Genomic DNA, 22275 nt, shown 5'->3' on the forward strand with positions numbered 1-22275 from the left:
TACATATTACCATTTATTACATAATGGATGTGCCATTTCATATCATTGAGAAAAGAATAAATTATTCAGCAAATGGTTTTTAAAATACTGACTAATCATTTGGGATATTTAGAATTCTTTCATCCCTTACAATGATACAAACCCAAGATAGTTAATAAAGTATTAAGATAAGCTTTATGTATGTGGTGATGACATAGAGAAATATAGAGATATAGATTAATAATTTTCCGTTCTCAGGATGAGAGAGGCTTTCCTAAAGATAAATGAACAGAAGAAAACATAGCTAAATTTGAGACGATCTATGTAAGAAAAACAAACTCATGTTGAAATAAGATGGAAAAATAAATGGCAGTGTGACACAATGTCTGCAAGGCATGGATAGAGAATTTTAAAAATAAATAGGAGATGAATATGCAGACCAGAAATGGACAAGGGCATGAACTGATCAGTCACAGAGGGAAAAAAGACAAATAACAAAACAGTATGAAAATCGTCTTCCCTGGAGTCTAAATGTAACTTGAACAATAATAAAACTCAGTGCTCTCCTCCTGGTTTGCCTGTGTTCCCCATTTCTTTCCTTGCTTTCTTGCTCTGCCCCCTTTCTTTCTCAGCTCAGGCTGGTGATGAGTGTAGTCAACTTCCTGCCTCTGCTCTTGGATTTCAGCCATGTGTCATGATGCTTAGTTGTGTTTGCTGATCTTAAAGGCTGCCACACCACAACTCCAGCCCCCAAATCAGGAATCCATCTAAAAACAAGCCAAGGCGTTTACCAGACCTTTTCCCAAAGAATATATGCAAATGGCTCATAAGACAGGAAAGGATGGAGTTTCTATTAGTTTTAGGAATTCCGCTTCTGGTTGTATGGAGATGAATGGAACAGAATCTGCTTAAACCATCACATAGCAGCATTATGCACAGTTGTCCTTGGGGGAGGTAGCCATTGTTGACCAAGGATAGAGTTTCACTGAGGATGCAAAGTCTTAGAGATAGATAGGCAGTGGCAGCTGCACAACCACGTGAACACACACAATTGCACCAACTGTATGTTCCAAATGGTAAATTATATGTTCTGTGTATTTTACCGTATATTCTGGTTTTGACTTACATTTCTACATCACAGATCATGATCTGTGATGCTAAGGCAGAGCTCAAGACACAGAAGCTAAGGTAGTAACTCAAGGCAGGACCCTGGAGGCTTAAACTGAAGGAGAGACCATGGAGGAATGCTGCTTACTGGCTTGCTTCCAGTACCTTGTTCAGCCTGATCTCTTCTATAACCTAGGACTACTTGCCCAGGGGTGGCACCATCCACAGGGCTGGGCTCTCCCACACCAACCATTAAGAAAACACCCCAGATTTCCCATAGGCCAATCTAATGGAGGCAGTCTATCAGCTGAGGTTCCCTCAGAATGCTAAGTTTTAGTGACTGGTCTGTGGAGAGCAATCTAGAAAAGAAAGAGAAGATGAACTCAAAACAAACTTCTTCTCAACTCAGGATGACAGGGAAGAAATCTTAGCTTAGACCTGAGGTAGGCAAAAATTGATGATTGAAAAATGTTTCCCATTGAGGTCATTATTACAGACTTGCCTTCATATAGACTTGAGGCTCAAATTTATGTTAAAACGAGTTGGTTCTAGGAATCCCTACATTAGAAAATTAAGACATTAATACATTTTGTTTGTGGCCTGAGGACTTGGAGCTTTCGGTGGAAGACGTAACTGGAGAACCGTGTAGTCTGAATTCCATTCTCGCAGAATAGGTTTTACAAATTTTCCACAATCTCCAAAATCCTACCAGGTAGATTTGTGATTCTAGAACTCATTCTAAAGTGTGAAGAGCCAAAAGAATCCCTCCCCATGTCAACCTAATAATGAAGAGTGGAGAGCAAAGCCACAGGGCTCAGTCCACCCAAAACCAGAGATTTCAAAATAATGCAGCTCCCAAGCTTGAGGCAGGCCCATACCTGCGTAAAGACATGGCCTTGACATGTGTATGGTTGAACTGCTCACAGCAAAGGCTATAGACCAGTCATCACCCAGTCTTGATCTGCACTTTATATCATACCAACAAAGAAACCACCACTAGATTTTAATCTAGCTGTGCAACTATGTGTATAACACTTCTTGGGACAGTCATGATTCTGAGCTAGGCAGAGTTTTGGAAAGTAGGCCATAAAGCATAACCATTTAGAAGAGGACTAACAAACCAGACCATATGAAATTAAGACTCTCTGTTAGGAGGAGCTGGGAAGATGACTTGCTCAGTAAAGCATAAGGACCTGAGTTCTATGCCCAGAATCCATTCAAAACAAACAAACACACACACACACACACACACACACACACACACACACACACAAACCCATAAACAGTGTTGTGGCACAATATTTGTAAAGTCATCCCTGGGAAAGCAGAGACAGGCAGATCCCTGAGGCTCACTGGCCAGCCAGTCTAGCCCAAGTGAGAATCAGGCCAGTGAGAGACCTGTCTTTAAAGTGTGTGTTCTTCTCTGTGAGGAGACTACCTCTCCTGATCTCAGCCTTCCTTAGTTGAGTGCCATTCTTTCTGTAGGCTCGCGGTCTCTTGAGCATTCTCTGTCCACGTTAACATGTCTATAGTGTTGTTCTTGTTTAGCTCATGTTTGGGCAGTTGTGTTGGTGCAGTCTCTGACATTGCTAGGAGACAAAACCTCACAGAAAATCTCCCCGGTCCTCTGGCTCTTACAATCTTTCTGCCTCCTCTTCTGCAATGACACCTGAACCTTAGGTACAGGAGTTACATTGGATGTATCAATTAGGGCGGGGCTCTACAACTTATACACATATATGCATGAAACAATAATTAGTGTAAGAAGTAACCATTCGTTAGAAAGTTATCAAGGAGGGTTTTAAGGGAGGGAAGGGAAGGGGGAATGATGCAGTCATATTTTAATCTCAAAAAAAAATTAAAGAAAGTAGATAGTGCCTGAGGAATGACTCCAGAGGTCCTCTGGCCTCTACATCCCAATATTTACACAAACAGACAGACAGGGACACACACACACACACACACACACACACACACACGAATTTCTGCTAAGCCACAGAAGCTTCTCTTCAGAGTAGGAGGGAAATGTATGCATTACACCTATCTCTTTCTCAAACTCTGAATAAAAACTCCAACAAAAAGGAAGGCAATCTAACAAAAAAGTAAAGAGGTGTGAACAACTACTTCATAAAACATACATGCCAAAAATCTTGTGAAAACCCACTGACTTCACTGGCCAATGAGGACAGTATGAGTTAAAATATTTTGCGATGCTAATAATCACCTCTGACATATAAAAAAAAACAGACAGACAGATGATCTTGAGTGCTGGGAGTGCAGAGTAACTGAACTCTTGTGTGTTACTGGCTGAGACATGTGGGGATAGCATCTACATATGCATATGCACACACTGTGGTCAACAAGGCTGCCCATAGGTATATACCTAACAGACTAGCTAGTATGCATCCCAGAGGGTATATAAAGAATGATCATAGCCGTACTGCTTAGGCCACCCCGGCAAAAGAAACAACCCAAATACCTTTCAGCAGCAAAGTGGGTAAACAGCCCTCACAGTGGATGATATACAACCCTGCAAATGAAAATATGGCTGCCGAAGTGGCCCAGCATTGTGGAGAGTGGAAGAACCATGAAATTAACTGCTCTATATTGATGGATGCAGTGGTCAAAGTTTCCACACAAACAGAAATAACTTAGTTATGAGAGAGGAAACGGATCATCTTTGGGAGGTGGTAGCCAGAAGAGAACAATTGGAGATGGGTTATTCTGGGGTCTGAGTCACATTCTGTTTTGTGATTTATATAGTGGCTAGTCACAACCAAGGGTTTTTGTTTGTTTGTTGTTTTAATTCATTGAGCAATCACCTTTTTTGCCCCTTTAATTTGGATGTCAAATTTGAATGGAAAAGTTTGTTACCAAAGAAGGGCTGACAGAGGAGTTCTCCAGGTCCCTGAAATAAGGAAGATAAAGTACACGGATCCAGGAATTTCTCATGAAACGAATCGACTCAAATCGCAAATATATGCAATGCTTACTCATCGGGGCGCAGGTCTTAATATTTTTCAAAAGTGTGAAAGCTGGGAGAGAACTAGATGTGAAAAGCAAATGGAGCTGATAGAGTCGAGCTAGCTGAGCACGGAAATGGCTTAAATGGAATATTAGATCTCTGATGATTTTGGAGGACAGAGAAGTGTGTCCGGAAATGGTCAGTGGAAAAGGCAAAATGCACACGTAGGAAGAGATGCTTCCAATTTTTATTTTCAGTGTGTATCAATACAAGAAGAGAAAAGTGCTTGAAAGAAATGGCCAAAACATTGAATAATTCTTATCTCTGGGTGGACGTGTGATGTGCATATTTCTCTTCTTTAAATTATTTGGGCTTTTCAGCTGTCTGCATAGAATACCTTTTATTTTTCCATGCATGGGCATAGCGTAAATAAGGATAGAGTCAGCTCATAAATCTAGCTGCTTCTGAGTAATGCTTTAAATTATTTAGCAACATGAAGAATGATAAGCAGGCCACCTTTGCCAAAGCCAGTTCAGTAGGAGATATGAAGGAGAAGACAATAGATCCAAATGCCTTTTCTCGGCTGCAGTAGGAGGAAGGGGACAGAAGGACATGGATATTGCTCTTTTGGACATTCTATAATCCTTAGAGTCTAGACAAGTACAATGATTGAAAAGGTGGCTCATGCTTTTAATCCCAGCACTAGGGAGGCAGAGGCAGGCATATCTCTGTGAGTTCGAGGCCAGCATGGTCTAGAAAGCAAGTTCCAGGATAGTCAGGACTCTTACACACAGAAAACTTGTCTTAAAAACAAAACAAAGCTGATAGATCAAAAATAGATAGATAGATAGATAGATAGATAGATAGATAGATAGATAGAGACAAACAGACAGACAGACAGACAGACAGACAGACAGACAGACAGAGTGATTCCTATGATTCAACCTAGAAAGTTAGGTCTGGTCTGGCTTCCCTGGTGATTTGAATGCATTTTGCTTCATCTTCTCCCTTTGAATAGAAGCTTAATTTCTTGTCTATCATCACTTTATGCCTGTGCTGGGGAAATGCTGGGCATGAACTAGACGTTAAGTGGCCGATCATTGATGGGCACAGAGCTTTTCTCAGAATCCAGGCCATATCTTTATGAGTCGAGACATTTACTTGAGATTGGGTGTTTTGCTAGGTTCAGAGTGGATCACTTAGGAACAGTCTGTGGCTCCACTGGGGTGGTGGATGGATCATACCACACCTTCAAATATTAATTATGGGTGGGTGGTGATGATGCATAGTCAGTGACTAACCTAGCTGAGGCAGAATCCCGTCCTAGTTGACAGCGTAACTAAAAGTCCAAAGAGAATCAGCCAGTGGAACCATTGGAAAGTCAGCTTTGTTAGTGCTAGCTGAAACTATCAGTGATGTTGACTACTGGGTTTGGCTAGCATAGAGATCTTCCACTTCAGAAGGAGAAGATCAATGTCACTTTATGCATATACATGCTGATTGTACATGAGTGCTTCATCTTTTCTTTCATTCCTCACAACTTTAAAAATGCCAACCAGAAAGCTGAGCATGGTGTCCCATGCCTTCAATCCCAGAATTCCGAAGTTCAAGTTAGGCTTATCTGTGAACTCAAGGGCATCCTGAACTAAGCCAGCTTGGATCTACATAGTTTGACCCATCTCCAGCAACAACAATAAAACCCCAAACAGTAACAACAAACCAAACAACAACAAAAAGTAAAACAACAGACTTGCCAAGTAGGGATTCTGTCCTTTAAGTGATGGAGAGTCGAGTGCCCTGGTTTGCTTCTTGGTTGCTGTGATAAAACCCTGAGCAAAAGCAATATGGGGACAGGAAATGGGATATTTGTTTTACAACTTACAGTCTGTCATCAAGGGAAGCCAAGAAAGGAACTGAATCAGAGACCGTGAAGGAACATTGTTTCTGTACTGCTTCTACTGGTTGACTCAGATAGCTTTATTGTGTAGCCCAGGTCAGCCTGCCTAACGATAGCACCATTCACAAATGGGCTGGGCCAATTAGTAATTTAGAAAATGCCTCGAAAACATGGCCACAGGCCACTCAGATCTGAGCAGTTATTTAGCCAGGGCTCTCTCTTCTCAATTGACTGTAGTTTTGTGTTCAGTTGACAACTGAAGGTAACAGTAACTCCCAGGGTTGGAGATAGTGAGCCAACGTGCTTATAGTAAGAGAAGTGGCAACTGGGAGGAGCCTAGGAAGCTTGTCTAGCTGACCTCAAAGCCTGGAATCACTTTGCATCATTTAGATAGGACTTTTGGTCACATCCCTGATGGCCAAAAAAACCCTCACATTCAACCCTTGTAAGCTTCTACGCTGTCACCAAGTCAAATGGGAAAGAATTCGGCTACTAGGGCAAGGGGGAGTTTTGCTTTGGTCTATTGGTCTCTGTCTAGTGCTCTGCGATTAAACTAGGCCATGGTCTTTCTGGAACAGTCAGTGGGAAGATAGAGGAAGAGACACACATCAGTGGCTTTCAAATTTTTCAGCTCAACTAATGGAAAAGAAAAAAAATTACAATTACATTAAATGTCGTGACTAAACATGCTTACAGGAATTGGCTCTGAGGAAATCACCCTGGGACCCAAAGCTGAAGACTACGTTCTCAGTTAGAAGCATAGCCAACAAGCCAATCACTATTTAACTATCTGTGGTATGACGTGCCAGCAACCTACTGTCCTTTAGAGACCTAGATGAGAGGCAAGAGAGAGAGAAACTATATGCTGAAGTTGATCTTATACATGGTATACATGCTTCTTCCAGATAACACGTGCATCTGTGTGGTTTTAAATCTTGGTTCTCTTTACTCACAGACTTCCCACAGGTTTTGAGCCTTTGCAAGACTCTATTGACCCTCAGTGATAAAAAAAAATTGTGGTATGTGCCAATGGGATCCTAGTTTTACCCAAATAGTTTTTATTTTTTAGAAATGCAACTTGAAAGATTTTCTGGTAAAGGGATCTGATGAGCCAGAATTTGATTTAAGATGATCCTATGGAAGAGCGGCATTGGTGATGGGTTAGTATGTCAAACAATATTGTCCGTGAACTAATAAGCGGGGAAGGTTAGCTAGTTAGATCTACGATGGGTCTTCATACCATTTGCCTTCCTTTGTATATGTTGAAAATTTCCATGAAATAGTTTCATACAATACAAAGATACAGTTTTAGAAACACCTGGAATAAATGCTCTCTAGTGTTACTAATTCCAACCCTCTGTACTTTAACTTTCTGAGGAAATTGCAAAGAAAATGGACTTTTAGAGAGGTTGTGTGCCCTTGTTTTATGTTCGGTGGTGCTTTGTGTATTTTATATACTCGGACACTATATGCACGCCTCTTAGGATGCTGTGCAGCCCTCTGGACTGGTGGGTCTGCTGTGTCCCAGTTTCCAGGTGGTTTTAGGATAAAGCACTTGATTAGTTCCACACAGGTATTTCGCCATGGGAAGTAGCAAATGCAAGGATGAAGAAGCCAAATGAGAGTGCTCAACTGTTTCACCTAACAAAGTGACTCGGTTAACTTACTTGGTTTTGAAGTGAGATGGATTGAATTTAGGGCCTTGAGCAAACTATACACACATCCCAACTCTGAGATACATCTCCAGCTTTGGATCCTTTCTTTTCTGTGCATGTATGTTTGTGCATGTCCAAGTTCACATGTACGTGCAGGGATATCTGTGTGTGCTTGAATATGGAGGCCAGAGTAAACGCCCAGGTGTCATCCTCAGGAGCCACCTACATTGCTCTTTGAGGTAGAGTCTCTCCTTGGCCTAGAACATGCCAAGTGGGCAGGTAGGCTGGCTGGTCACTAAGATCTACAGATCTGTGGTTTTTGTCACTGGTACTGCAAGTAGGCACAATGGTGCTTAGCTTTTTAAAGAGAAGTTTGGGGATTCAAACTTGGAACTTCATGTTTGCATTGCAAACACTTTACTAATCAAGATGCCTCCCTAGCCCCCTTTCTTCTCTTTCTTTCTTTTATTGTTTTGTTTGGTTTATTTTTGTTTTGTTTTTTCAAGGCATGGCCTCTTCCTGTGTCCCGGCTGTCCTGGAACTCACTTTGTAGACCATGCTGGTCTCTAACTGAGAGATCCTCCTGCCTCTGCCTCAGGAGTGCTAGGATCAAAGGCATGCACCAACACTGCCTGGCTCTAACCCTATTTCGTAAGAAGACATGACTGGGTTGGCAAGATGACTCAGTGGATGAAGGCTCTTGCTTCCAAGCCTGACCACCTGAGTTTGATCCCTAGAACCCATGTGATGGGGGCACAGAACTGACTCCCAAAAGTTGTCCTCAGATCTTCAAATGTGTGCACCAGGCAATGTATACTCTTGCAAGAACACGTGCATACACATAAATAATAAATAAGGTAATTAAAAAATCTACAGGCAGGTGTGGTGTTGCATGTTTATAATCCTAGACAAAATGAAAAGAGGATATAGGCAAAGGAAGACGAAGAAGAGAACTAGGAAGAAGCTTGGTGGAAGACACAATGTCACAATGTGTTACCAGTGACCTCAGGGAGGTTCTGATCAGGAGACTATCAGGAGGAATGGCTGATGTGAGCACTGCATGAACAAGAGACAGGTAAAGATGGAAAATACTGATTCCAAGGTCACATGGCTCTGGTCTTGTTCTTGCCATGACCTTGGCTAGGGCACCTATCTTTCCAGAGCTTCTTACTGTGCTAGCCATGAAATGAATGTCACAACAGAAGCTTCTAGCATGAAGTTTAGGGTTGTGTTGGACTGGAGGCAACATTTAGTAGATACTCATGATTGCCTTTGGTACTACACATAAAAATAGGGAAAAATAGGTGAGACAGAGAAAATAGTGCTACTGAGTTTGCTCCTAGACTGTCAATAAATTGGGTGTTCCCCTGGTCCTTGGGCTTGTCAAATACCTAGTACTTGTTATTCCTGTATTTAGAAATTCTGTCTGTCTGTCTGTTGCGACAGAGTCTTATGCTGTAGCTCTCCTGCTTCTTCCTTTCAAGAGTGAGGATTACAGCTCCATGGCCACCTAAAAAGTATCTCTTAAAAGGAATTTTCAAAGTCTTTATGGGCTAGTGAGATGGGGCAGTGGGTAAAGGCACTTGGCACGATCCCTGTGAGCTGCATTTGATCTCTGAGCTCCCCATGGCAGGAGAACTGACTCCTGCAAGTTGTCTTCTGACCCCCACATGGGCACTGTAGTAAGTGTATGCACACATGTATATTTAAATTAATCCATGTAATGAGAAATCAAAAAACTAAATGTCCAAAAAAAGTCCAGAGAAATTTCAATGCTCAGTATGACTTACACCATATACCTTCCCAAAGGTATTTTTAAAAATGAGTGTTTTTAGCTAATATATTATAATTGTGTTACGATATGGAATATGTGATATTTTTTGATATATGGACTAGAGTTTAGTTTACTTGACATTTTTGGGATTAGAAATCTATCTTCCTGCTTATATTGAAATGTGCAACTTTTAACCAACACTACCACTTCCTGGGAGAGTCCAATAGATAGCCGTCCCTGCTTCGCTGCTGACATTTTCCCAGCAGGCTCTCTCCTCTCTGATGGAACAGAGTCTCTTAAAGGCCCATGCAGTTCACTATGCACAATGATGGTCTCACCAGCTCCTATCTTCCCATCACCCCCTCTTCCACAGCAGCAGGCTAGCCTCTTTTGAGGGTATGAACCTTTTGACCTAGTTCTAAATACCACTTCAAGAAAAACAAAACCACAGCCACACAGGCTGTTGTGTCTAGTTCTATAGGGTCCAGGAGCCCCCCCTGTAGAACTCATCTCCATTGGCGAGGACGCCTAAGCCACAGTGGCAAACTGGCAGATGCTTAGACACACATCAGGCAGGTAGATGACTGAGAAAGGTGGACGTCTACACATCTGAATCGTAAGCCGGATAAATTGGTGGGTAATTACGGGCATTACATAGAAGGTTTTTGCTTTGCCAAATGATTTACATGAGGATGTCTATAAATAGCCAACCCATGCTGTGTATTTCAATCAGGCTGCTGTTTCACCCAAAGGCTAAGACCTTTCAGGGGGCATACCTACTGCAGGATGGTAGGCCCAATGCAAAGTTTAACAAAACAAAGGCTTTCACTCCTGCACTATGTTACACTGACAGAACTACCCATCACCTCTGAAATGGCAGCTGGCCCTTGGACTCTCTAGGAGTGATAGTGGACAAGAATGAGTTGCCTCAGGTTCCAGGTAGAAAAGAGGTGTTTCGGATGTGCTTTAGAAAGGCCTTTTGCAGTGTGGTGGATCCCTCTTCCCTAGCTCCCACAGCAAAAAGACAAGTCTGTCAAGGCAGCCGGATTGAGTTAGGCAATCTCATCTATTCCTCAAATGGTCTTGTCTGCTTTTCCAACTGAATGTTAGAGAAGTTGCCACTAGTGCCCAGATGAGATAGCAAGAAATTAAATTGGAAGGGGCAAAGCTTCCAGTCTTTAGACTACCACCTTCTCTGGTGGTTAACTACTGACACTAAAAACGTACAGTGCCAGCATCCTGCCCTACTACACCAGCGCCTCTTGAGCTGTGATGCCATCCAAGCTCGCACAGCGTAGCCACAGGGGCTCACTTTTCCTTGCGCTGATGGCCCCCTAAACATGTATTCCTTTGCGGCATTGGGAGCGCTGACACCCCAGCAATGCCCTGGGTACTCACAAAGACCTCTGCACAGCCAGGAGCCTCGCACTTAAAGGAATCTATGACACTAACTGCAACTCCATCTTATGAATTTTACTCTCCTGGCTCGGTTGCCATTTGGCTCTGTGCTGTTAAGCAGCCACGCTTTGCTTGGTTCTCTTCCAACTTTTCCAAACATGTGCCTGGCACCCACGCAAGTTTCAAAGGAAGTATAAATGTGACAGGAGACGTGCTGCCGGCTTGGTTTTGTGTATATGTGTTCGTGTGACTCTTAAAAAGACAAGTGTTAAGTTCTACAGAGTAGCAACTTCTACAAGGGGAACGCTAACTTTCTTGCAGACCGGTTACTTACTGTCGCTTAATATATTTCTTTAAACTCTTGGCATCTTAAGTTACGGAGGCACTCTGATTAGCAGAGGATCCCTGAGTCCCAAGATGTGGTACATTTTGCTGGCTCAGTGCTCAAGCTTTCTAAAAGAATACCCCTAGGCTGTGTTGGTCTTTCTGCCCCCAGAAGCTACCCATATCCACCCTGGCTGTGGCACAAGCAAGTTCAGGGCATGCATCATCCAAACTCCTTCTCCCACTTAAGGAAGCCATCTGGGCACCAGGGTTAGGATGAAGTGCTTGAGTTCCTAAGGCAAAAGCTCTGCAAAGGTTTGGGTCTACGCAGCTATCCCGGCATGAGAAGCAATGGTCCAGGTCCAGGGGATCCCAGATCTCTAAGGATGAGTCCCAGCTCCCCTGGCACCCGGAACCCAGGGGAAAGGTGTTAGGGGGAAAGGGACTCTGTTTCCCCAGTGCAGGCGCGCTGTACCTTGGATTCCAGGCTGCTGGTGGACGCAGGAGAGGGCGGCTGCTCTTTGCCCGTTGCCTCCCTGGTCAGTCCGTCTCCACTGTCCTCGCGGGCGCCACTTGGGGGGATCATCGTGGCCGCGGGAATTGTGTTGGGCTTCTGGGGGGAACCGCAGGCTCTCTGGACTTCGTGCTTGCTCGCTCAGTGCTGGGTCCCCGGGATGTCCATAGCGCCAGGCGGCGGCGTGCGCCCTGGGGCCTCGCCTGGCCAGGTCCTGCCCACCTCCCGGGCCTCCGCCCCGCCCCACGCAGCGCCAGCGGCCACCTCGCTGAAGACCGAGCGCCTCTAGTCGTGACTGCCGCCCACCGCAGCGGGCGGGTGGGCCCGGGCTGGCCCCTCCGAGGAGGACGGGAGGCGGCGGCTCGGGGCGGAGCTGCGTGGTCGTGCGGGGAACCCAGGGCGGGAGGGGGGCCGCGCCCACTCCGACAGTGCGGGAGATCCGCGCTGAGCGCCCGCGCTGGGTCTGGTGATGTTCTAAGGAAAATGCTCAGCAAACCCCCAAGGAACAGAAAGCGAGTACAAACAAGTGCAATGGGCCACCTTCAGCGACCCCTTCATCCCTGGCCCTGAGCGTGAAGAAAGATGTGGTGGTACTTAGCTTAATTTATAGTTCAGTGACAGCAGGAACTAGTGTGGGCGTCCTCTGACCCGTGGGCACTGCAATTTCCAATGTTCCGCTTTGATCTAAATCAGGCAGATAATACACTTGGTGTACGGACACCTGGTCCCCAATTTCTCCTGCTGAACCTCACAGACTCACTATGGGTTAGGCATGGTCACTTCCATTTATAGACGAGGAAACCTAGGTTTGAACAGGGTTGCTTAAAGTCACTCAGCTATAAATGGCAGAGCTTTTCAAATCCAAGCCATTTGGACTGGGGAGCCTCAAAGCTAAGCCAGGCTTAGAAGCTGAAGAGGCAGGGCTTCGGGGCTTTGCTCGCCTTTAAGAACTCGCTTAGACCGGTGAACTGGACTGCTTTACTCAGTCTCTTGGCATGGAGACAGAGCATCACTGGACCGTGGCACAGAGGATCTGGCTTAGTTTGTAGACACAACAGAGTGTGTAGCCAAAGGGAATACGTCTACATTTATAAAAGCCTTTCCTACATCGATACGAGATTCCCTCATTTTTTTTAATCTTTAAAAAATTAAATTCATTTTGTCATTTGGGGGTTAACATGTGGTATAACTGGGTTATTGGTGATATTTTCATATGCACATGCAAAGCCTTATTTCTGTTTTCTCTCCTTTGTGGGCCTTCTTCAGCTCATCTCCAAAATCACAAACTTCACCCAGGAAGCTCATGTAAGAGTATTATTGAGAGTTCTAGATCAGCCTGGGCTATACAGTAACAACCTGTCTTAAAACATAAAACAGAAGAAAACAAGAACAAAAACAACCCTAAAATCAAACAAACCCTATAAACTCCCCTGTGACTCAGGCCAGGGTCATCCAGGCCTTCCTCCATGAAACACAATCCCCACTTGCTAAGTGGGGACAAAATTCTCACAAGCTGAAGTCACACTCATCACCAGCCTTAGGCAGAGCATGGAGGGACATAGCACAGACTATCTTCAGCCCACGTCTGACTTGTAGGAGATTGTTTTCTAGAAACAGCTACTGCATGGTGCCTGCTCTCCTGGGTATGAAAACTGAGAGATAGGTACATAGATAGATAGATAGATAGATAGATAGATAGATGATAGGCAGACTGACAGATGATACATATATATGGAGAGAGAGAGAGAGAGAGAGAGAGAGAGAGAGAGAGAGAGAGAGAGAGATTAATCAAAGCACACACCCACACACACTGACACATAATTAGCCAACCATCACGAGGGACATACAGGACGCCACAAGTCTGTACAAATGTGAGGTCAGAACTAATACAGGGCCAGGGGGGATTTTCCACGGTAGTGAAACTTCCCAGGTCTAGACCTCTGCCTAGAGAAATCATTCATTTTTAGGTTTTATGTATTTTTTTCCTCTTTCAAAGTTCAAGATAGTACCCCTCTTTAAATGCTCACCTTTAGTTATCAATAGGATTAGCGAATGATAACTGTCTTCTAATAGAAATAACATTTGGTGCTAGGGTATGAACCCAGAGTTCCTACACTTGTTGGGTACATACTCCACTACCTTACCTGTTTCCACCTCCCAGTCTTTTGCTGTTGCTTTTGATTTGTAGTTGTTTCCTTTTGAGATAGAACTCACTGTCTCACCACATTGACTCCCCACTGTCGAGGAGGAATAGAAGTTAAATAATGAAAGACAAAACTGGAAAGAATTCATTAAAGGAAAACACAAGAACAAAGGTTTGATTCTTTCCTGGGGTTAATCTTCTACCTCTGCCTTGAGGAAGACAGGACTACAGGTCTGTGCTACCATACCCGGTGTGGGGTTGTAGGAAAGCTACCTCCTTGAACCTTACCTTTGGCCTACTAACAAAAATTGTAGGTATCTGGTACCGGAGGACACGAGTTCTTTGGCAAAGTGCTTAACTTAAAAACATGCGTACCTGAGTTTGATCCCCATAACCCATGTAAAAGCCCAGAGTGGTGAGTCACACTTGTAATGCCAATGATGTGAAGGTGGGAGGCAGAGATAGACAGATCCCTGGAGCTTGGTGATCAGCTGGCCATGCCTACATGATGAAGTTCCAGGCCAATGAGAGACCCCATCTCAAACAAAAGGTGGAAAACACCTAAGAAATGGCACCTGCAGCTATCCTTTGACCTACACACACATACACACACACACACACACACACACACACACACACACACACACACACGGGGGGGGAGGGAGAGGGAAGGAGGAGGAAGAGAGAGAAAGAGAAAGAGAGAGAGAGAGAGAGAGAGAGAGAGAGAGAGAGAGAGAGAGAGAGAGAATGAGCCTATGTCTTACAAGTAAGAGTTTCCCATGGCTTCTCAAATAAAATCAACCCTTTGTTCTTACATTTTTCTCCAGCGAGTTCTTTCCCGTCTCATCTTTTCTTATCGGCCTAATTTCTAATTCTTCTTCAACATATATCTACAAGGGTTTGCTGCTCTTTGCGGGCTCCTGGCTTAACCCATTTATCTCACTTAGGCTTCCCAATGAGTGCCGCGTTGTCATGGTACCCTTTCCTAAGTAATCAATGGCAAAGTGGGCTGTCCTCTGATTGGGTGAGGATTTACGTGAGGGCAGAAGTGGTGTCCTGTTCCTCTTGTCTCTCTAGCTGCTGGACACTCTGTTGGTTACGAGGATGCTGGCCACACAGTCCTGAGCTCTAAAATAGCCTAGTTGTTGGTAACCTCCAGTGCTCCTCCCTTGAGCAGAAGATCCAGACTACGTACGGGGAAACAGTGAGACGCAAATTAAAAATTTTAATATGCTTCACCGTGAAGCTGATGTCCATGACTGTGGGACTCTGTTCTAGTTTGTGTCTCTTGTTGCTATGAAAGAACACTGGCTAAAAGCAACTAGGGTCAGGAAACTATTTGGCTCATAGGTATAGTCCACCATTAAGGAAACCAAAGCAGGAACTCGAGCAGAAACCTGGAGTCAGGAACTGAAGCAGAGACATGGTTCATTGGCCTGCAGTCCCCTTGCCTGCTCAGCTTTCTTTCAAGCACCACCTAGGCTCATCTGCCTAGGGATGGTGCTGCCCACAGTGAGCTTATCACTCTGACATCGATTACCAATTAAGAGAATGCACCACAGACATGGCCACAGGCAAATTTGATCTTGGCAATTCTTTAGCCGATGTTATACCTTCCCAGTGACTCCCTGTTTGTCGAGTTTACAGTTGCAGCTAAGTTTTATATGCGTACAGATTTCCATGGGGGCAAGGGATCTTCCAAAGGGGAGTTGGATTCATAGCCTCTCTCTGGAAGCAGGCGTGAAGTAGCCAAGCCAGGGCTGAGTTTGTTGCTGCAAGGCTCCTGGCACACACAGAAGGAGCTCCTTCTGAGATGGGATTTGAGAATGTTGCTACTTAGACGGCTGTATCTTCTTCCAATATCAATAGTGACCACATTTTTCACAGAGGATTCCTGGACCCAGTACTCTGAGGACGTTGGTATATTGATGTCAATGCCTACAGGACAGCGACAACTAATGGGTGTGTGAGTGCACAGTCAACTCACAGAGAGGTTCTTCATGGCCCCTGCTCTGCCCGATGGCCCTGTTATGCACAGCTGTGTATAAGACCTTTCCCTCCTCTAAGCCGGGTTACTTTTTGTCACCTTGACACAAGTTGGAGTCATCTGAGAAGAGGGAACCTCAACTGAGGAAGTTCCTCCCACAGATTGGCCTGCGAGCACGTATATGAGGGTCATTTTCTTGATTAACAATCAATGTGGAAATTCTCAACCTGTTGTGAGTGATCCCACCCTGTTCAGGTGGACCTGAATTATATAAGAAAACAGGCTGAACAAACCAGGAGGAGCAAGCCAGTAAGTAGCTCTCCTCCAAGGTCTCTGCCTCAGTTTCTGTCCCCAGATTCTTTCCACGAGTCTCTGCCTTGGCTTCCCTCAGTGATGGACCATGATTAGGACAAGTGAGACACATAAGGTCTCTCCTTTTTACATTATAGAAACCTCAGTAGGACACACCCCCTTTCGCTATTAGCAGCACTGGAGCGGGACCTTGCAGAGGCTGTAAGACATGCATTAGCAGCTGTGATGACAGTTTAGCTATGACTGCTGAGTTATCTCCATTCTGCTGCAAGCTCAAAGGTTCAGGGACGAAAGGCTGTCTATGAGTATTCCAAGTCTCAACTTTGCCACAGGAGCCTATGATTTCCAAGTTTTCCAAATGGCCCATGTTATTCCCAGGGACCCACAGAGGGTCCAGGAATCCTCCGTGACAAATATAGTCACTGTAGGACTTGGGAGATACAGCTATCTAAGACCATAAGTAGCTACATTTCCCATCTCAGATGTAGCACGTGTACCAGGAGCCCTGCACGCTAGATGAATATGTAGCTGACAGAGTGGGCATTTCGCGTTCACAAATTTGACCTGGGAGCCCTCACTGCTGTGTCTCCATTGCTTTGTAAAAAAAAAAAAAAAAAAAAAAAAAAAAAAAAAAAAAAAAAAAAAAAAAAAGCCAGCTCCTTCTTCCTAACCATGTGTGCTACTTTTTTTTTTTCTCCTTACAGTGAACATAGAACATCCAGGATGTCAGGTTCCTATCTTTTCCCATTACTTGGTTCTGAGTTTGGGTGCAGACTCTGTTTTCCTTCTATGGTTTTTGACTTCTCCCAGATCCATTTGGTATTCGCAAAGGCAGTCCCATATGTTATGGTTATAGATGAGGATGGCAAGGAAAAGGAACATGGAAGATTCCTGGGATGCTGAGAGGATAAAGTGATGACTAACACAAAAGAGAGATACCCAAAGAAGGATTGGATCTGAGCACCCAATGTATTGGGCACTGAGCCTCAACTTTCTCATCTAGGCTAAGATAATTGGAATCGTAGGTTCATTATGGAATTTTTTGCAATCAGTTAATATCTAGTTAAAACATGGCTGGATAATATTATTATTGTCATTATCATTGCCATCATCACTATCATCACCATCTATATCATCATCATCATCATCATCACCATTACTATCGTCAACCTTACAATCATCAATCAACATTATCAACATAATCATTGTCATCACCATCCTCATCATCACCATCATGATTTTTATCATCATCATCATCACCATCATCATCACCACCACCACCACTACTTCAACACCACAGTCATCACCACCATCATCATCTTCATTAGCGGTATGATTTTTGTAATCACTTTGAGTTAGGATAACTAACTATTCATTGTAGCCTAATACATAAATAATATTTCAATTTATTACAGTATCTATTGTACCACCCTAAAATTCTCTGTAGTTCCTGGGTAGGGAACAAAGAAGTGGTGCCTGATTGAAATTTCCTGCAAATAGAGTAAATTCGTCTTTTGCATTTTGATTGGTTAGTATGTGATTAGCATTTAGCTGCCTATTAGTCTGTCGTCTTGCAAGTTCTGAGTTTAAGAGACATAAGATCCAGTCCACCCTGGTTTTTGTGCTCATGTGAGACTGTGTGGTATATTCTGTTTCCAAACATCAATGCCTGCAATTCCTGCATCATAGAGTCAGGCTGTTCCCACAGCCGGGACTTTGAGTTTGGTGTCCACGGACCTACCTGCCATCTGAAAGTACATTTTTCTTTCTTTCAAAAACATTTATTGTGTGTGTGCACGCAAGAGTAGCATGCATGTGCCTGTGATCGTGCACCCGAGAGCCACAGCACACCTGTGGAGGTCAGAGGACAAGTGTAGAAGCCAGTTCTCTCTTTTCACTTAGTGTGTCCCAGGGATGGAACTCAGGTCATCAGCCTTGGTAGCAAGAATCTTTCCCACTGAATCATCTTGTTGGTTCCTGTTTCTTTCCATATTTGATATCTTCTAGAACATAAGCCCCATAATGTCAAAGGCCTCCCATCTCCTTTCCACGTGTCCTTGATGCTTAAACGTTCTTGTGACAGGAAGTGTTTATTAAATGAATGAGTGGATGAATGGGAAAATGTCAGTGTGGGAGAGGAACAGAGAGAGTGAATAAAAAACACTCTGCAGAGGAAGAAAAAGCAAGTCCAGGATGCCAGAAAATGGATTTGTATTAAACGGCCTTCAAATGCCTTATTGTTACACCTACAGATTAAGGCATTTCTTTGGACTCATCAGAGGTGCTTCTGTTTGCAGTAGGTGGTGATAACGTGGAGATCCACAACTAGTCACAGTGAATACAAGAACAAGAGACTATGAAATCCTCGGCCCTAACTAGGACATGTGTATCACATCACCCCCTCCATTCCAAGGCTTAGAGATCATTGTGGAAGAAAGGGAAGAAAAACTGTGAGATCCAACCACAGAAGGCTATCAGGACACAGCAGAGTTTTGCACATATGAACTCATAGTGCTGGTCAGAGCATGAACAAGATTGGTGCTAACTCAGGCCAGACAAAAATCCCAGCATGGTGATGGGGGAGGGGTTTGTACAAAGTCCAACCCCTAGCTGAAGAGCTATAGGTCACTGGGAGTCCCTCCGAGGTGGGGAGTCTGTTCTGTTTAAAGAGCGCCCCTTCTAGTTGGCCAGCTGCATTCCCGTCAAAGGCCGTACATCCCAGCGTATTAAAACAACACAAATTGGAGTTGATGAGTTAAAAAGAAAGAACAGAATTTAGGGTGGAGAGTGAAGTAGATGGATTGAGAGGAGCTTTAGAAGGAGTAAGTGCGATCAAAACAGCATGTGCTATGGTCAAACAACTAATAAACACGAGAAAAGGGGGAACAAATCGAGCTCAGATAGATGGATTACTTGTCTAAGCCGGTTTCTGTGGATCAATGAGTTCTGTTGCTCAGCAGTCACAGTGGTTGTCACTCCAGAGTATGACAAAATGATCAACTACATGATCCTTTCCTCCCAGTTTCAAGTTCACTATGTTGATATGTAAAACGTCTACTAATATTTTTTCTAAATAATAGTTTTATCATTATTTAATCAATATTCAAAGGGAATTTATATCAAAATGATCTAAAATTTTGCTTCCATTTGTTAATAATTACTATTATTTTGATAATGTCCTTTTAGAAAACATATGTCGATATGGATATGTTTAAAACTTATATTCACTTATATTTATGTAAAAATGACCTCAGGGTATTAATCATTCTGTTACCTTCCTTTTCTTCAATATGATTTCTTAAGCATAACTTTGTGTCAATAGATATATATGAATACATCATCTTTTAAAGCTTGTTTGTGTTCTCTTGTCTAGATACATCATAATTTATTTATGAAATATCATTTATGCTTTTTGCTAGGAACTATTAGAGAGCAGGAACAAATTCGTGATATCTGTTTTCCCTAAGTACTGTGATAAGTACTATTAGACAGACTTAGAATACCAATTTCTTTGTATATGAGGTTACTGAAAGTAGGCAGGCATTATGACTTCTTCAGTAGGGTTGCTTAGGTACAGAGGGAGGACTCTTGCATTGGCCAACAGTGTGTTGTAAAGACATTGAGACTGTGTGAGAATTCTTCATAGAATGACTTGCGACCACTTGAGGATGTCATCTATGCCAAGTGAGAAGACCTGGGGGAGGCTCTGGTGGAATCTGAAAGAGGGACTTGATTTGAAAGAAGGATAAGGAAATCAGAGGATTTTACGCAGTGTTGAGAGTCATGTGTAGATAGGTATGGGACTTTCAGGGTTGTCTGAAGGTTTTTTTTTTTTTTTTTTTTTTTTTTTTCCTATGAAGATACATCATAACCACACCAAATCTATAAAGAAAAACATTTAATTGGGGCTTACAGTTCAGAGGTTTGTATTGTCATCATGGAGGGAAGCATGGTAGCACACAGGCAGGCCTGATGTTGGAGAGGTAGCTAAGAGTTCTACATCTGGATCAGCAGGCAGCAGGAAGAGAGATTGACACTGGGCTTGGCTTGAGCATTTAAAATCTCAAACCCCCCTCCCCCGTGACACACTTCCTCCAACAAGACCACACATTCTAATAGTGCCACTCCCTTATCCTATGGGGCCATTTTCAAGGTTTTCCCCTTCTTTCTGTCTCTGTCTCTGACTCCCTTCCTTTTTTCCTTTTTCCTTTCTTTTTCCTCCCTCACCAATTTTACTTCCTCTCTCTCTCTCTCTCTCTCTCTCTCTCTCTCTTCTATATTTCTTTCTTACTTACTTTTTTCTTTCCTTCCTTCCTTCTTTACTTCCTTCTTCCTTTCCCTCTATGTGTTCATGAGTCTGTGTATTTTCATGTGCATATATAAGGAGATCACAGATAAACCTTGAGTGTTGCTCCTTAGGACTCTGTTCCCCTTGTTTTTCTTGAGAAAAACACTGTTCTGGGGCTCTTAAAGTAGTCTATGCTGGCTGGTTACTAAGTCTCATAGATCTGCTTCTACATCACTGGGAATATAGGCTTGTGCTACATGCCCAGAATTTTACATGGGCTCTGGGGATCAAACTCAGATCCTTATGCTTGCACAGTGAGCACTTTACCAACAGGGATGCCTCCACAGACCCTTTTCTTATGAGCAAAATCAACAAATCAAGTCATATTGGAGAGAGAAAGAGACAGAGATAGAGAGGGGGGACAGAGAGACAGAGAGATAGATTGAGACACACAGAGAAGCTATTTAGAACTGAAGTTGTGGTTTTGATAATAGTTTAAAGTGATTTCAATCTTTAGGAGGAAATTTAGATTCAATGGGTCTAGAAGCTGTCTTTATTGTAATTAGCACAAGACTGAGAAAAAGCAAGCATGTCAGAAGGACTGCTGGAGGGTTATGTGGGTCACAGAGTGAGAGAGAAGCAGATGTCAGAGAAATAGAGAATCTTCAGTCTGCCAGAAGACTGAGCGCTGTAGCCTTCATCAAGGCAGGAACCCTTCCATGCACAGAGCTAGGAACTCACCCACACACATAACTGGACTCACAACCTTTACAGGATTATGAATATTTCATACATCTTAAAGGATGTCCTCAGAAGTGAGCAGAAAGCCTGGTCTTCAAAAAATAAAAGGCACTACAGCAAAATTGATCAAAGTTGTAGCGTTGCTCTTTACCCACAAGGCCTTGAACTCACTTTGAAATATGCTCTGAACATCTGTAGAACCGTGTTTAGAGCAAAAGACCACCAAAAACTCTGTTATGTTTCCTGGACAGGTCTCTGTGACTGCTTTGTCTTTCTGCCTCCTATGACCCTCTACATTCCTTCAATTGCCCACTTGGCAGTCACGAGCCATCCATCAAGCACTTGACAATTGGCTTGGAAAAGATGACTCAGGGCTTAAGTCTTAAATGCCAACTCTCTATTTTCCACAGCAGAAGCAAACTTACCCATAAGGACAATATTTAAAACATACCTATATTTCATCTGCCTTTTGTCTTGCAGAGTTGGCTAAAACAATGGGAAACTTTTATTCTCCTCAAACATTAATAAAAATGGCATGGTGGTTAGTAATCATAGCTGGTCAGAAGTAGGTGGAGCAAGAGACTGGACCCATAAGGCTAACACTTAGAATAACCTCCAGATGTGCTTGGGACTACTTTTCTTTTCGTAAATGAACCTTGCCTAAATGCCAGAGTCTACCAATCAAATGGCCAAAGATATTGAGCTTTAAAGATAATTGAGCTATTAATGTTTGAATTGTGAAAATTACCCATATTTTAAATAAATCTTTGTTCCACCCCATCATATCTTCAACATATTTGAAGAATAAGTGACCAGGTTCTCTTGCTTTTTAATTCTTTATGTGGTCCTAGAGCAAAGAATTAGTATTTAATGCCAGATATTAAAAACAGTGTAAAATGAAGAAGATATATCTGAATGTATGAAACCTAGAAGTCACTGACTGATTGAAAAGTTGTTGACACTTGCTGTCCATCAGACATGTTTTCTAGTTCCAAGAATATTGAGAAATGTAGGCACAAATAATGTTCATGGATATAAAGCGAAGGTTGTGGGGATCTTGTCCTATAAAGCATCAAAGAGATGCCCATCAAAGAGAACCACGAAGCCAGGCGGTAGTGGCGCATGCCTTTAATCCCAGCACTTGGGAGGCAGAGGTAGGCGGATTTCTGAGTTTGAGGCCAGCCTGGTCTA

The 22275-nt window shown here is 43.3% G+C and overlaps 1 protein-coding gene across 3 annotated transcripts in view; it reads right to left on the reverse strand.

The window, feature by feature from the left end:
* Stac (SH3 and cysteine rich domain) overlaps positions 1 to 11877 on the reverse strand; it is a 122485-nt gene extending 110608 nt beyond the window's left edge. The window contains exon 1 of one of the 3 annotated variants that reach the window (XM_034484114.2): positions 11575 to 11877. In XM_034484114.2, coding sequence (XP_034340005.1) covers positions 11575 to 11685 — 111 coding nt within the window. In that variant the 5' untranslated portion in view covers positions 11686 to 11877. The remainder of the gene's footprint in view (positions 1 to 11574) is intronic. The other 2 variants (XM_034484113.2, XM_076918082.1) reach the window with 2 other exon arrangements.
* Positions 11878 to 22275: the final 10398 nt, after the last annotated feature.

Source organism: Arvicanthis niloticus, chromosome 21, assembly GCF_011762505.2.
Source record: "Arvicanthis niloticus isolate mArvNil1 chromosome 21, mArvNil1.pat.X, whole genome shotgun sequence".
NCBI classification, from domain to species: domain Eukaryota; kingdom Metazoa; phylum Chordata; class Mammalia; order Rodentia; family Muridae; genus Arvicanthis; species Arvicanthis niloticus.